This window comes from Hyla sarda, chromosome 1, assembly GCF_029499605.1.
Source record: "Hyla sarda isolate aHylSar1 chromosome 1, aHylSar1.hap1, whole genome shotgun sequence".
NCBI lineage: Eukaryota > Metazoa > Chordata > Amphibia > Anura > Hylidae > Hyla > Hyla sarda.
In genome coordinates, this window is record NC_079189.1 from 336,267,453 (window position 1) to 336,281,632 (window position 14,180).

A 14,180-nucleotide genomic window follows, 5' to 3' on the forward strand; every position below is an offset into this window, starting at 1 on the left:
GTAGTTGTGTGGGGAGATAGTCTCTCTTGACTCCTTGCCTGTTGACTAGGATGGTGCCCCCATGATAGCAGTCCATCAAGGTGCCAAACCCCCGGACTTGGTCAAACTCGACTACCATGGCTATTCGCCTCTCAAGGGGTGGCTCTCCTACCCTAAGGTGGTCCAACATTCGGATGTACAGGCGCTCCAAATGCTTGGTGTCTGACTGCTGGGCTTATCGCACCTTGTAGGGCAATTCTTTGGTGCTCGTCCTCTGCGCCCTCATCTCCTCCACGATCGCAGCTAACTGGACCATGTGCTTGTGCCTCTCGGACACTGCTGCAGGGCCCTCTCGGACACTGCTGCTGGGATAGGGGGATGCTCTTTTCCGGGAAGAGGGAGTAGGTACTGGTGCGTGTACCGGATGAGTTTTGACTCATTGCCAAATACCCGCTCTGGAAGTGGGGTGAACTAGGACGTACGGTGGACTTCTAGGCATGGGGGGTGGACTCTGGGATAAACTGACTGGAGGGGATAGAGAATGCGGCTTCCGCCGGTGTACTCACATTAGACTCTTCCGTAATGCAGCTCTTCCCAGGACCAATAATGCGGAGACAACCTTACCGGCGATGCTCCTCTGGAATCGCTGGCCACTGCTCGTCGTCTTCCGGCAGCAGGACCTTCAGGCATGCCTCCTCTCCTTCTAGCAGGAGAGGTTCACTATGGGGATTTTCTCCTACTCTGGACAGTTCCTAAAATGGACAGAGGTGTCAGCAAAGAGCATTGTGGTCATGCAGAAAGGAAATTCAAAAAGAAAATGACTTCCTGTGGATCATACAGTAACTGATAAGTACTGGAAGGATTAAGATTTTTTTTTTATAGAAGTAATTTACAAATCTGTTTTAATGTTCTGGCACCAGTTTATTTAAAAAAAATGTTTTCCAGTGGAGTACTCCTTCAACTTCAATGGATAGCAAAATCAGCTGCAGAAATATGCAGCAAAATATGCAGCAGATTCTGTATGTGTGAATGTACCCTTAAGAAATCTTTTAAGACCGGCCAGGAAAAAGCAAGGGCTCTGATTTTTGTTAAGCTGAAGTACCGCAGTGTTTCAGAGTTGATCAAACATCACTGTAATAAGGGAGCCTGTCCCTGTTTCGTATTACTCATGGTTCAGGCAACATAACACCAATGACAGGTTTGTTCTATTTAACAATATTTTCAACTATCATCCTTTACAGAACTTATGAAAATGTGTTAAAAAATTAAAAATGCTGGCATCTACTGCATATTGTAGATTTGAACCAAAAACACCATTTTGGCCATTATTTAAGGTGAAAATGTATATTATCTTAAGCTCTGATTTCCAAATAATGCATCCTATTCTTCTTTAGGCAAAAGCCACATTTGCAACTGGTTCCCGCCAACATGACACTACTTTGTATGAATTCCGCACCTATTCTATCAAGCCCTCAGTGATGAATGCATACATGGAGCTTACAAAGGAGAATTTTCATCTTCGTATGGCACATTCAGAGATGGTTGGCTTTTGGACATATGAATTAGGTGGACTGAATAAGGTGTTTCACATATGGAAATATGGTATGATGTGAACTACTTGGGGAAAAAAATAATCTGCTGTCAGCAGTACCACTGCCATGCAGAAAGCGCATGAGTAGGAGTGAAATGGCTTTTCTGGGGAAGCTCTGGTATGTCTGTACCTGGACAGTTCCCATATATGGACAATTACACCATCTGAGCTTCCCTGGGGCTTCTTTTACAGAGTAGACACCAATTTCTATACAGTATACATTGCAGATTTCCTTTGGAAGATTATTTCCTTCACTATGCAAAGAGATTAACTGCTTAACGACCAAGCCTATTTTAACCTTAAGGACCAGGCCAATTTTATTTTTGCGCTTTCCTTTTTCCTCCTCGTCGTCTTCTAAAATCCATAACTTTTATATTGGAATCTACAGACCCATATAAGGGCTTGTTTTTTGCATGAAGTGTGCTTTGTAACGAAACCTCTCATTTTACCAAAAAATGTATGGTGAACCCAAAGAATAATTTTTTTAGGGAGGAAATAGAAATGAAAACAACAATTTTGCACACTTTGGATGGTTTCGTTTTCACACTGTACACTTTACGGTAAAAATGACGTGTTCTTTATTCTGTGGGTCAATACGACTAAAATGATACCCATGGCTAGATACTTTTTCTATTTTTGTACTGCTTAAAAAAAAATCTCAAACTTTTTGTATAAAATTGCCCAATTTTGACCACCTATAACTTTTTCATTTTTCCGTATATGGGGTGGTATGAGGGATCCTTTTTTGTGCCATCATCTGTACTTTTTATTGATATCACATTGGCATTTATAAAACTTTTAGATCACTTTTTATAATTTTTTTATAAAATGTGACAAAAAAAGCAGCATTTTTGGCCTTTTTTAAATTTTATTTTTTACGTTTACGCCGTTCACCGAACGGGATCATTAACATTATATTTTGATAGTTCAGACATTTACTCACACGGCGATACCAAATATGTTTAAAAAAAAATATTTACGCTTTTTGGGGGTAAAATGGGAAAAAGGGACAATTTTTTTTTTTATTGGGGGAAGGGGATTTTTCACTTTTTTTTTTTTTACACTTTTTATGTCCCCATAAGGGACAATCAGTTGATTGCTAATACTGTTCAGTGCTATGCATAGAGTATAGCACTGATCAATCTCAGTGATCTTCTGCTCGATCTCAGACCAAAGCAGAAGATGCCGGGAGATGGCTGGAGGCAGGTGAGGAGACCTCCGGCCACCATTACAGATTATCGGATCCCCGCATCAGCGCTGCGGGCGACCCAATCATCTATCTAAACATGCGCATTGCCGCAGATGCCGTGATCTGCATTGATCACAGCATCTGAGGGGTTATCGGTGGGTCCCCGGCTGCACTCCGATGCTCACGGTCATACACAGGACGTAAATTTACGTCCTGGTGTGCTAAGTACCACCGCACCAGGAAGTACATTTACGTCCGTGGTTATTAAGGAATTAATCATGTCCAATATAGAGTCCTTGAGATGGTGTACTCAGTTAAAGTGTACCTGTTGTTTGCAAAAACTTTTGATAGAATGTAGATAATATCATTATAAGTGTATTTGTAATATACATTGGTTAAAAACAATTGTATATTTTAAGTGAAAAATTGCTGTCCCTGCAGCTATTGCCTGTTCGTCTCTATGTGGAGACCAAGTACAGGATGTGAGGGCGGGACAAACATAGCTCTGTGCAGGCTCCTGGTTTGTCAATCAGCATGCTGTGTGAGCCGGGGGCGTGTCACAGAGCCACAGTGCACAGAGCCCTGCTTGTCTTCCCTCACTTCCTGTATTTGGTCTCTGCATAGAGTATCAGCTGCAGGGACAAGACAGGAGTCTTTCACCCAAAAATAAACACATTTTTAACCAATGTATATTACAAATTTACATAATGTTACTATCCACATTTTATAAAAAGTTTTTGCACATGACAGGTACACTTTTAGCCTCACATCTTTTACCTGCTGATTGAAAAACATCCTCCAAGACATCTCGCCTCACATTTTGGCTTGCTTAATATATATCAACTGGCTCCGGAAAGTTACACAGATTTGTAAATTACTTCTATTAAAAAATCTTAATCCTTCCAATAGTAATTAGCTTCTGAAGTTTTCCGTCTAACTGCTCAATGATGATGTCACGTCACGGGAGCTGTGCATGATGGGAGAATATCCCCATAGGAGCTTGACAGCTCCCGGGACGTGAGTCATCAGAAAGCAGTTAGACAGAAAACAGAAAGTCAACTTCAGAAGCTAATAACTATTGGAAGGATTAAGATTTTTTAATAGAAGTAATTTACAAATCTGTTTAACTTTCCAGAGCCAGTTGATATATAAAAAAAAGTTTTTGCCTGGAATGCCCCTTTAATACACGTTAATAAAATAATAATAATAATAATGAGAATAATAATATGCACACTTAATGGAATTGCATAGTATATTACTCTGGTCCATTCTGTTTCATTTGTTTTTGTTTGTTTTTTTACGGTATAATGTTAAAGGGACACTTACTATTATTATTATTATTATGATTTACTTTGTAGTCTTGAGGTGGGAGTGACCAATTCTTGAATGGGTCTTACAATGAATCCAAGAGCTGGTTAATTAGTGTTCCTGTTTTACAGTGTAATCTGGCATGTACAAATTAGGTTAATGGTGTGTTAATGCCTAATCTACCATAGTAACATCCCTTTACTTCATCTACAGACAGCTTTACACATAGATCAGCTGTACGTGCCAAGCTAGCTCAAGACAAATCATGGCAGGAAAACTATCTAGCTAAAGCACTGCCCATGATAGAAAAACAGGACAATGAGATCACTTACTTGGTACCATGGTGTAAGCTTCAGAAACCAGAAAAAGAAGGTTAGTGCAATGCATTTCTCACTCTCTATTATGATGCTGTAGAATTAGCTATATAATGACTCTGCGATCTCCGTTTTTCTTTCTCAGCCCAGTTAATAAAATAGGATTTTTTGGAACCTCTTTTTGCACTGCTGAATTATTAAATCCATTTTTCTCTTCTGTATGTAAAAAGTATTAAGCTATATATATTTATACAGTGGTGACTCTGTTTTAAGCTTTGCTTTGAAGTGTGGATGTCATAACTGTTTTGCATAAATCAGTATACTGTGTATTATTATTACATGACATTGTAGTGTAAGTATTATCTTTACCTTCCAGCCTTCCTCTTTCCATGCTTGTAAATTCAACAAACAAATACCACCAGCATTATGCACCATACAACAAATACCACCAGCACTATGCACCATACAACAAATACACCAGCACTATGCACCATACAACAAATACACCAGCACTATGCATACTATGTTGAGTTATAATGTGTTATATATGTAACTAGACCTGTGTTCAGGCTGACCCAGAAATGCACCCGTTGTATGATTGTGTTAAAACTGGAGACCCGCCCCCCCTTACTCTGGCTTTTATATCATAATATGACATTACAGTATAAATAAACAATATAATAAAGTTCCGAATTTAACAAATCAATTGATGCAGTGCTTCTAAACTACCAGCAGTGTACCATAGTTTCAAAAAAAATAATTATTTCATACCTGTGAAAGTCGATTTTGTCTTTATTTTAAAAAAACATTGTTCTATCGGTCGTGCAGGTGTTAAAGAGGTGTGGCCTAGGAAAAGCTGTGCCCTAGGGCTGCAGTGCTCTTAGTGCTCCTGTTTTATGGCATGCAGGGCACTGAACATTGCTTAAATTCTGTGCATGCGCTGTTGCTTCCAGTTGTGGCATGGGTGTGGTAAGTCATCTAAGCTGTGGCCTCACATTCACCGTGCCTGCACCACCAGAATGACCACGCCGAGATGGATCTGTTTCTGTCTCACTGGCCACAATTTATAACTGCACAGAATTTGAGCAGGGCTCTGCACTATAAACTGTGCCCTGCAAGTCTATCAAATAGGAAGAGGGCGGGCATTCAGAGCACAGATGTACTGCGGCTGTGGGCAAACATCTCCTTGACCACACCTCTTGGACACTTGCACAGCCATTAAAATGCATATTTGGTGTCCCGGCACCGGATTGCAACCACTGCCTTGTGGTGAGGTCCCCAAAGTCAGAGTCCCTAGGTGTAGGTGGGGTCCTCATCCTTAGTTAGCCCCTTGTCACCCCTTTTGTAATTAAAACTATTTAAATTTAATGTATATATTTATATAGTAAGTGTACTTGTCTAGTTAGCGGCGCAGGACCTGCGGGTCACGTGATGCGTTCCAAAGACTCTATGGTTTGTAGTTCAAGGACCTTTGGAGGCAGTCAGGTGTTTACCCATCAGGCTATGTAACGGTGAGTGACAGCTGACTTGGACCAAACCAAAATGGCCCTGCCCCTGCCCATATAAGGGAGCGGCGGCCATTACTTTCTCTCTTTCCTTGTGGGCTGTTGACAGGGAAGGATCTGCACTGCTGTCATCAGTGAGTCAGGCCCGAGCCTTGTGGCGACAGCTGATCTATACTAAACTGTGAGTGTAATCAATCCCTAAGCACTCTGCAAGATCACCGGACCTTATCTAACCCCTAAATCCGGTCGGATCTTCGCAAATTACCCTAAATTCAGAGACTTATATCAAAAGTCAAGGTCCGCAACAACTGTAAGTCACTGAAGTGTATGGAGACTGTATTACTGAGACTGTTAATATTCATTGGATCTACCGCAAGTCTTTAAGTAAAGTTTATCCAAGTTCAAGTTCAACTACCTTGTGGACTTTCAGTCATTTTATGCATGCACCTATCATTACTGGGAAGGGTGGCGATAGGCCGGAGAATTACCTCAGCATACTAGCCCTCAGCCTGGCGTCACGAACAATAGGGTTAACCTTAACCCCTGATATACTGAAGCAACACCCTGACTACACTACCCCTACCCCTGAGGCCTACCACACATATTTTTGCAGAAATATAGGCACAGAGACTACTTATATGAAAGCTATGATATGAATTATTTTATTTACAACTATGGTACAGTGTCGGCAGTTCAAAAGCAAAGTTTTGGGCTAGAGATGAGTGAATTTTTTGAAAAATTCGATTCGGCCAATTTGCTGAATTTTCTGAAAATATTTGGTTTGATACAAATTTATTTGCTGTGAATCGCTATTAAAAACAGCTATTTTCAGGCTACATAGAGCCTCAATAGTAACACGTCGTACCACGCATAGGGAGTGTGCTGTGTTAGTGATATAATAATGTTATTTAGTATGACATACAGCAGTGTACCCCAGTGCAGCAGTACAGAGTCGCTGTATAGTACACCCAAAAATGTTCTCTCTCTCTTCTCTCTCTTCTTCTCTCATCTCTCTCTCTCATCTCTCTCTCACTAAATGGAGTTTAATGAAGCGATTCGCGCGATAGAATCATGGCGATATTCGGATTTGTTACGGATTGAATTTTTCATGAAATTCATAAAGAATTTGCATTCGTCAGATTCGATTCTCTCATCCCTATTGTGGGTGACAGATTTGCGTAAACTACAGATTCTGAAAAGTGCAAAACATACATTTGGTTTGCATAAGGTATGTTCCTCTCTGGTACAATTTAGGTAAAGTTATATAAAATAAATTAATTGCTTCTTTGCTTTCTTTATGCTAGGGGTCTATGAGATGGTATCATTTCAGTTCAAGCCTGGAGGGCCAGCTGTTTGGGGTGCATCGTTTCAAGCTGCTATCTCTACTCATGTTAATACTGGCTACACAAAACTTGTTGGTGTTTTTAACACTGAATATGGATTACTTAACCAAGGTAATATACTAAAGATACCTTCCCCAAACATGTGGACCACATGAAAACTTAAGATGTGGCCCTGGTTAGAATTCAAACTAGGATTCAAGCAAGGCAACATTGCTATCCACTGAGTAGTCAGTGAAGTACCCCACTGGGATCACTGCCTAATGTGTTTCACCAGCTTTACATTTCTTTTACATAAGCTGCATGTTGCACAGTATTATTTTACCACATGGATAATGAACAAAGGGATGTCACACTACAGAGGTAATCAATGCAGTAAAATTACAGTACAGGGGTAATAAATACAGTTATCACATTACAAGAGTAATATATATATATATATATATATATATATATATAATATAGTAGATTAGTTAGGAGCAGCTGTATTAGTCCAGTGATGCAAAAAGCAAAATCATCGGTAGTTGCAGTATCTTGTAATACCTTTTTTAGTCCAATAAAAAAGGTATTACAAGATACTGCAACTACCGATGATTTTGCTATATATATATATATATATATATATATATATATATATACAGTACAGAGATAATACATAGTGTAGTAACAGTACGGGAGTAATAAATATACTGAGTTCACAGAACAAGGGTAATAAACACAGTGATGTCTCAGTACAGGGATAATACACACAGTGATGTCACAGTACAGGGATAATACACACACAGTGATGTCACAGTACAGGGATAATACACACACAGTGATGTCACAGTACAGGGATAATACACACACAGTGATGTCACAGTACAGGGATAATACACACACAGTGATGTCACAGTACAGGGATAATACACACACAGTGATGTCACAGTACAGGGATAATACACACACAGTGATGTCACAGTACAGGGATAATACACACACAGTGATGTCACAGTACAGGGATAATACATACAGTGATGTCACAGTACAGGGATAATACATACAGTGATGTCACAGTACAGGGATAATACATACAGTGATGTCACAGTACAGGGATAATACATACAGTGATGTCACAGTACAGGGATAATACATACAGTGATGTCACAGTACAGGGATAATACATACAGTGATGTCACAGTACAGGGATAATACATACAGTGATGTCACAGTACAGGGATAATACATACAGTGATGTCACAGTACAGGGATAATACACAGTGATGTCACAGTACAGGGATAATACACACAGTGATGTCACAGTACAGGGATAATACACACAGTGATGTCACAGTACAGGGATAATACACACAGTGATGTCACAGTACAGGGATAATACACACAGTGATGTCACAGTACAGGGATAATACACACAGTGATGTCACAGTACAGGGATAATACACACAGTGATGTCACAGTACAGGGATAATACACACAGTGATGTCACAGTACAGGGATAATACACACAGTGATGTCACAGTACAGGGATAATACACACAGTGATGTCACAGTACAGGGATAATACACACAGTGATGTCAGAGTACAGGGATAATACACACAGTGATGTCAGAGTACAGGGATAATACACACAGTGATGTCAGAGTACAGGGATAATGTACACAGTGATGTCACAGTACAGGGATAATACACAGAAAACAGCTGCACACCAATCTGTTACTTAGTTTATTTTCAATTAAACTGAACCACATGGCACACAGCACAGTCCTCTCCTGCTGATTTAAGTCACACTTAATTGCATCTCTTCCTCTCCACTACCCTCCAGGGGTGTACCCACTAGACACAAACATCCAGGGAAGTGGTATTTCTTTTAATTGTAGGGCTTTATATGCTCTAGATATTCCTTTATCTCCCTCTTTAAACTTAAAATATTTATCATATTTATTTTCTTCTTTACCTTCTCCCCATTTACATGAGTTAATCCAATGTCGAATCTGGAGATATTTAAAAAAATCTCTAGGTTCTATCCCAAATTTTGGGGACATTTTTTCAAATGGTAGCAAGCAGCCCTTCTCACTAATCTCACCCAAAGTCACTATGCCCCTATTGATCCATTTAGAAAAATCTGTTGTTGGCAGAAAATATTGTAACAGGTCTATGGGTACATCTTTACATTCCAGGGGGTTAAGAACCTGATGTTTCAACGCGTATAACCACGCTTCCAGTCCTGCCTTTAGCGCTAAACTTCCTTGATATATTACCTTACCTGAAAGTGCAGATTCCCATAGTAAATATTTTGAAAATTTAATTTTACTTATTCCTGTTTCCATTGGGACCCAATGTCTATCTAATTTACCTTGCCATAATTTCTGTACCTGGGAGAGTAGTACCGCTTGGTGGTAAAGGTAAAGATCCGGACAGCCTAATCCTCCTTCCTCTATAGGGCGACACAAAATTTGAGATGCTATTCTTGGTCTCTTACCCTGCCATATAAATCTAGAGATGATCTTCTGTAGCTTTTTAATTTGGCCCTTAGAAAATCCAATGGGCAAATTACGAAATACATATAAGATTTGGGGCAATAGGACCATCTTTATCGTTGCTATCCTTCCTATCCAAGATAGTGGCAGTTTTAAATATCTCTTATTAGATATATTAAGCTGATCTCTAAGAATTTCCAAATTGACTTTCACCAAATTTATTGGTGAGGGAGTCAATCTAATACCCAAATATACTAGAAATTCTGTAGCCCATGTAAAATAATACTTCACCTGTATTTCTTGTTTCAATTCCTCACTCATTTTTAGTGGGAGTGTAATAGATTTAGCAATATTCATTTTATAATAACTTACTGCTCCGTATTCTGACAGCGCCTCTACTACAGCTTTCAGGGATTCCACTGGATGAGTGCAAGAAATAAGAATATCATCTGCAAAAAGACTTATCTGGTGGTCCCCCCACCTACTTGGATGCCCCTTATTTCCCCCGAGTTTCTGATTTGTTGAGCCAGTGGTTCTATTATTAAAACAAACAGCAGAGGGGACAGAGGGCAGCCCTGCCTTGTACCATTAGTAATTTTAAATTTCTTAGATATTACTCCCTCTATACAGACCCTGGCGGTCGGAGCCGAATATAAGCTCATTATTGCTGAAATCAATACCGAGGGGAACTGAAATTTCTCCAAGACTGCTCTCAAATATCCCCAGTGCACATGGTCGAATGCCTTCTCCGCATCCAACCCTAGTAGGAGGGAAGGCATCTGACCGCGCGCTGCCTCTTCAATAATGTTCAATACTCTCCTAGTTCCGTCAGATGTTTGGCGACCTTTTACAAACCCGACCTGGTCCATATGCACCAGGTTGGGAAGAATTCCCGATATTCTTGCTGCCAAAGCTTTTGCATACATTTTAATGTCTCTGTTTAGGAGGGAAATTGGTCTGTAGCTTTCTGGGTAGGCATGGTCTTTTCCTTCTTTTGGGAGCGTTATTATTGATGCCTCCAACATTTCCTCCCTCATTGTGCCCATTTCTCTGTTCTCATTGAACAAACTCGTAAGGTGTTGACTTAGGCTTACTTTATGAACCTTATAGAGTTCGTTTATTAGACCATCTGGTCCCAGCGCCTTAAATGATCCAAGGAGACCAATTTGTTTCTTTACTTCCTCCACTGAAAAGGGGGCCAAAAGTTCCTCCTTCTCAGCAGGAGTAAGAATTGGGAGAGGAACCTTAGACAAGAATTCCTGTATACCCTCCCCAGTGGGCTGTATTGTACTTTCATCTTTTTTTAAATTATATAAATGTTCATAATACTTAACAACAACCTCTACCATCCCTTTTGGATCATAAACTCTTGTCCCAGATGGGAGAACCATATATACATTTTTCTCCTGTCTGGTTCTTCTTTTTATTTGTCTCGCCAAGTAAGCTCCAGGTTTATTCGCTAACCAATATTTATCTAATTTCTTCTTCTTTAATGCATGTTCAAATTTAAAAAGATCTATATTGTGTAACTCCTGTGTAAAACTTCTAATTGTGTAGAATAGTCTGTGCCGTGGTCTGTCTTATTTCTTCTATGTAGCTCTGTAAGTTCTGTTAAAAGTAACATTTTTCTCTTGCTATATTCTTTTTGCTGGTGAGCCATTTGGCTTATTATATGCCCCCTCAATGAAGCTTTACAGGCACACCACAGCACAGACCTTGTAGATACCGTCCCCTCATTTGTTTCAAAAAAATAATTTATAAAGGATGCCGTATGTGTAAGATACTTCTTATCTTGTATTACATTGGGATTTGCTCTCCACATCCTTTGTGTCCTATCTAAACCCGGTTTCCCCAAGGTCAATACAATAGGTGCATGATCTGACCATGTTATTGTTTTAATTTCTGCTGTGAGTGTTTGCTCAAGAAGTACCCTATTTATAAGAAAATAATCTATTCTACTGTGTGATTTGTGTGCATGTGAAAAAAAAGTAAAATCAGCTTCTGTAGGATGGAGCACTCTCCAAATATCATACAGGTCATGTTGTGACATTATTTGTGATATTGTTGACGGTTCTTTTAAAGGGTTCATTGAGGTAGAGTCTACCGATGGCCAGATAGTTTGATTAAAATCTCCCATTATTATAACTCTTTCTATACTTAAGAAAGCTGCTTTACGTATTACTGAACGCAGGAATTTATCCTGTTTGGTATTGGGGGCGTATATCCCTATAATAACATATTTTGCCTAATTAATAGAACGTCTCAAAATAATAAATCTTCCTTCCTTATCAATTTCTATTGAGGAATCTGAAATTGCTAGTGACTTATTAATTGCTAGTGCTACCCCCCCCCCCCCCCTTCTTATTTGGTGCTGGTGCATAATAAATTGTAGGGAACAGTTTATTATTTAACCTGAAGGAGTCTGTTTCTCTAAGGTGGGTCTCCTGGAGGCATAATATGTCTGCTCTGAGATGTCTCGCCTATGCCCAAACGTTATTTCTTTTAAAAGCAGAGTTTAACCCCTTACAATTCAATGATACTAACCTTAACTCCATGGGTTGCTATACTGACTTTACTGGTAGTTCTTTTCTTTCTATTAGGAAAAAAGGGTGAAGAGGTCAGGTCAATCATCCACACACAAACATCCATCTTTAACAACACTGTTTTATTGCTTACAGTTCCTCTTACATAACCCAAACTAACATAACTCAAACAATGGCGTTTAATTAAAAATGCAAGGTGGTATGTATGTCTTATATCTGCAGACATACTCAAGAATGGCTATACCGACCATGAGAGAAAATTGTCTTAACAAAACATTCCCCTTAACCCCTTTAACCCCAACCTATAGTGCTCTTAGGTCCACACATTATATATTAACACCCTCTATAATTTTAACTGGCACAAAATTATAATAGATATCCCAACCGAAAATGTATCAAGCTATATGTTGCTTCCCCCCCCCCCTCATTGTTGTTCTTCTTTTTTGTGTTCTTATAGTTCACCACAGTCCATTCTCTTCCTTGTTGAGGGTTAGACTGTACTTTATTTAGTTTTTGTTTTATTTTACTACTCTTGTAGTATGTATAAAAAAATTTTTGTACAAACATAAGTAATCCATGAATATAAACACCTACCCCTGGAGAGCCTGAATGGCCACTCAGTGCAGGCCATCCAGGGCTCCCGGCAGGGTAATTAAAATAGATATACAGCCGTAAATGTTGGCGCCCCTGACAATTTTCAAGAAAATGAAGTATTTCTCACAGAAAAGGATTGCAGTAACACATTTTTTGCTACACATGTTTATTTCGCTTTGTGTGTATTAGAACTAAACCAAAAAAGGGAGGAAAAAAATAAAATTGGACATAATGTCACACCAAACTCCAAAAATGTTTGGCACCCTTAGCTTAATATTTGATTGCACATCAGTTGCTTCCTATAACCATCAATAAGCTTCTTAAAGCTCTCAGACGGAATGTTGGACCACTCTTCCTTAGCAAACTGCTCCAGGTCTCTCTTATTGGAAGGGCGCCTTTTCCCAACAGCAATTTTAAGATCTCTCCACAGGTGTTCAATGGGATTTAGATCTGGACTCATTGCTGGCCACTTCAGAATTCTCCAGCGCTTTGTTGCCATCCATTTCTGGGTGATTTTTGATGTATGTTTGGGGGTAATTGTCCTGCTGGAAGACCCAATATCTTGGATGCAAACCCAGCTTTCTGACACTGGACTGTACAGTGCGACCCAAAATCTGTTGGTAATCCTCAGATTTCATGATACCTTGCACACATTCAAGGCACCCAGTGCCAGAGGCAGCTAAACAAACCCAAAACATCATTGAACCTCCATCATATTTAACTGTAGGTACTGTGTTCTTTTCTTTGTAAGCCTCTTTCTGTTTTTGGTAAACAGTAAAATGATTTGCTTAACCAAAAAGCTCTATCTTGGTCTCATCTGTCCACAAGACATTTTCCCAGAAGGATTCTGGCTTACTTAAGTTCATTTTGGCAAAATGTAGTCTTGCTTTTTTATGTCTCTGTATCAGCAGTGGGGTCCTCCTGGGTCTCTTGCCATAGCGTTTCATTTCATTTAAATGTCGACGGATAGTTTGCACTGACACTGATGCTCCCTGAGCCTGCAGGACAGCTTGAATATCTTTGGAACTTGTTTGGGGCTGCTTATCCACTATCCGGACGATCCTGCGTTGACACCTTTTCATCAATTTTTCTCTTCCGTCTACGCTCAGGGAGATTAGCTACAGTTCCATGGGTTGCAAACTTCTTGATAATGTTGCACACTCTGGACAAAGGCAAATCTCGATCTCTGGAAATGGACTTGTAACCTTGAAATTGTTGATTTTTTCCCCACAATTTTGGTTCTCAAGTCCTCACATAGTTCTCTTCTCCTCTTTCTGTTGTCCATGCTTAGTGTGGCACACACAGTCACACAATGCAAAGACTAAGTGAACTTCTCTCC

At 39.6% G+C, this 14,180-nt stretch overlaps 1 protein-coding gene across 2 annotated transcripts in view; it reads left to right on the forward strand.

The window, feature by feature from the left end:
• The window catches only part of NIPSNAP3A (nipsnap homolog 3A), a 31,913-nt gene that overhangs the window by 8,747 nt on the left and 8,986 nt on the right, over positions 1–14,180 (forward strand). For both annotated transcript variants that reach the window (XM_056520212.1, XM_056520217.1), the window contains exons 2-4: positions 1,374–1,581; positions 4,281–4,439; positions 7,191–7,340. In XM_056520212.1, coding sequence (XP_056376187.1) covers positions 1,374–1,581; positions 4,281–4,439; positions 7,191–7,340 — 517 coding nt within the window. The remainder of the gene's footprint in view (positions 1–1,373; positions 1,582–4,280; positions 4,440–7,190; positions 7,341–14,180) is intronic.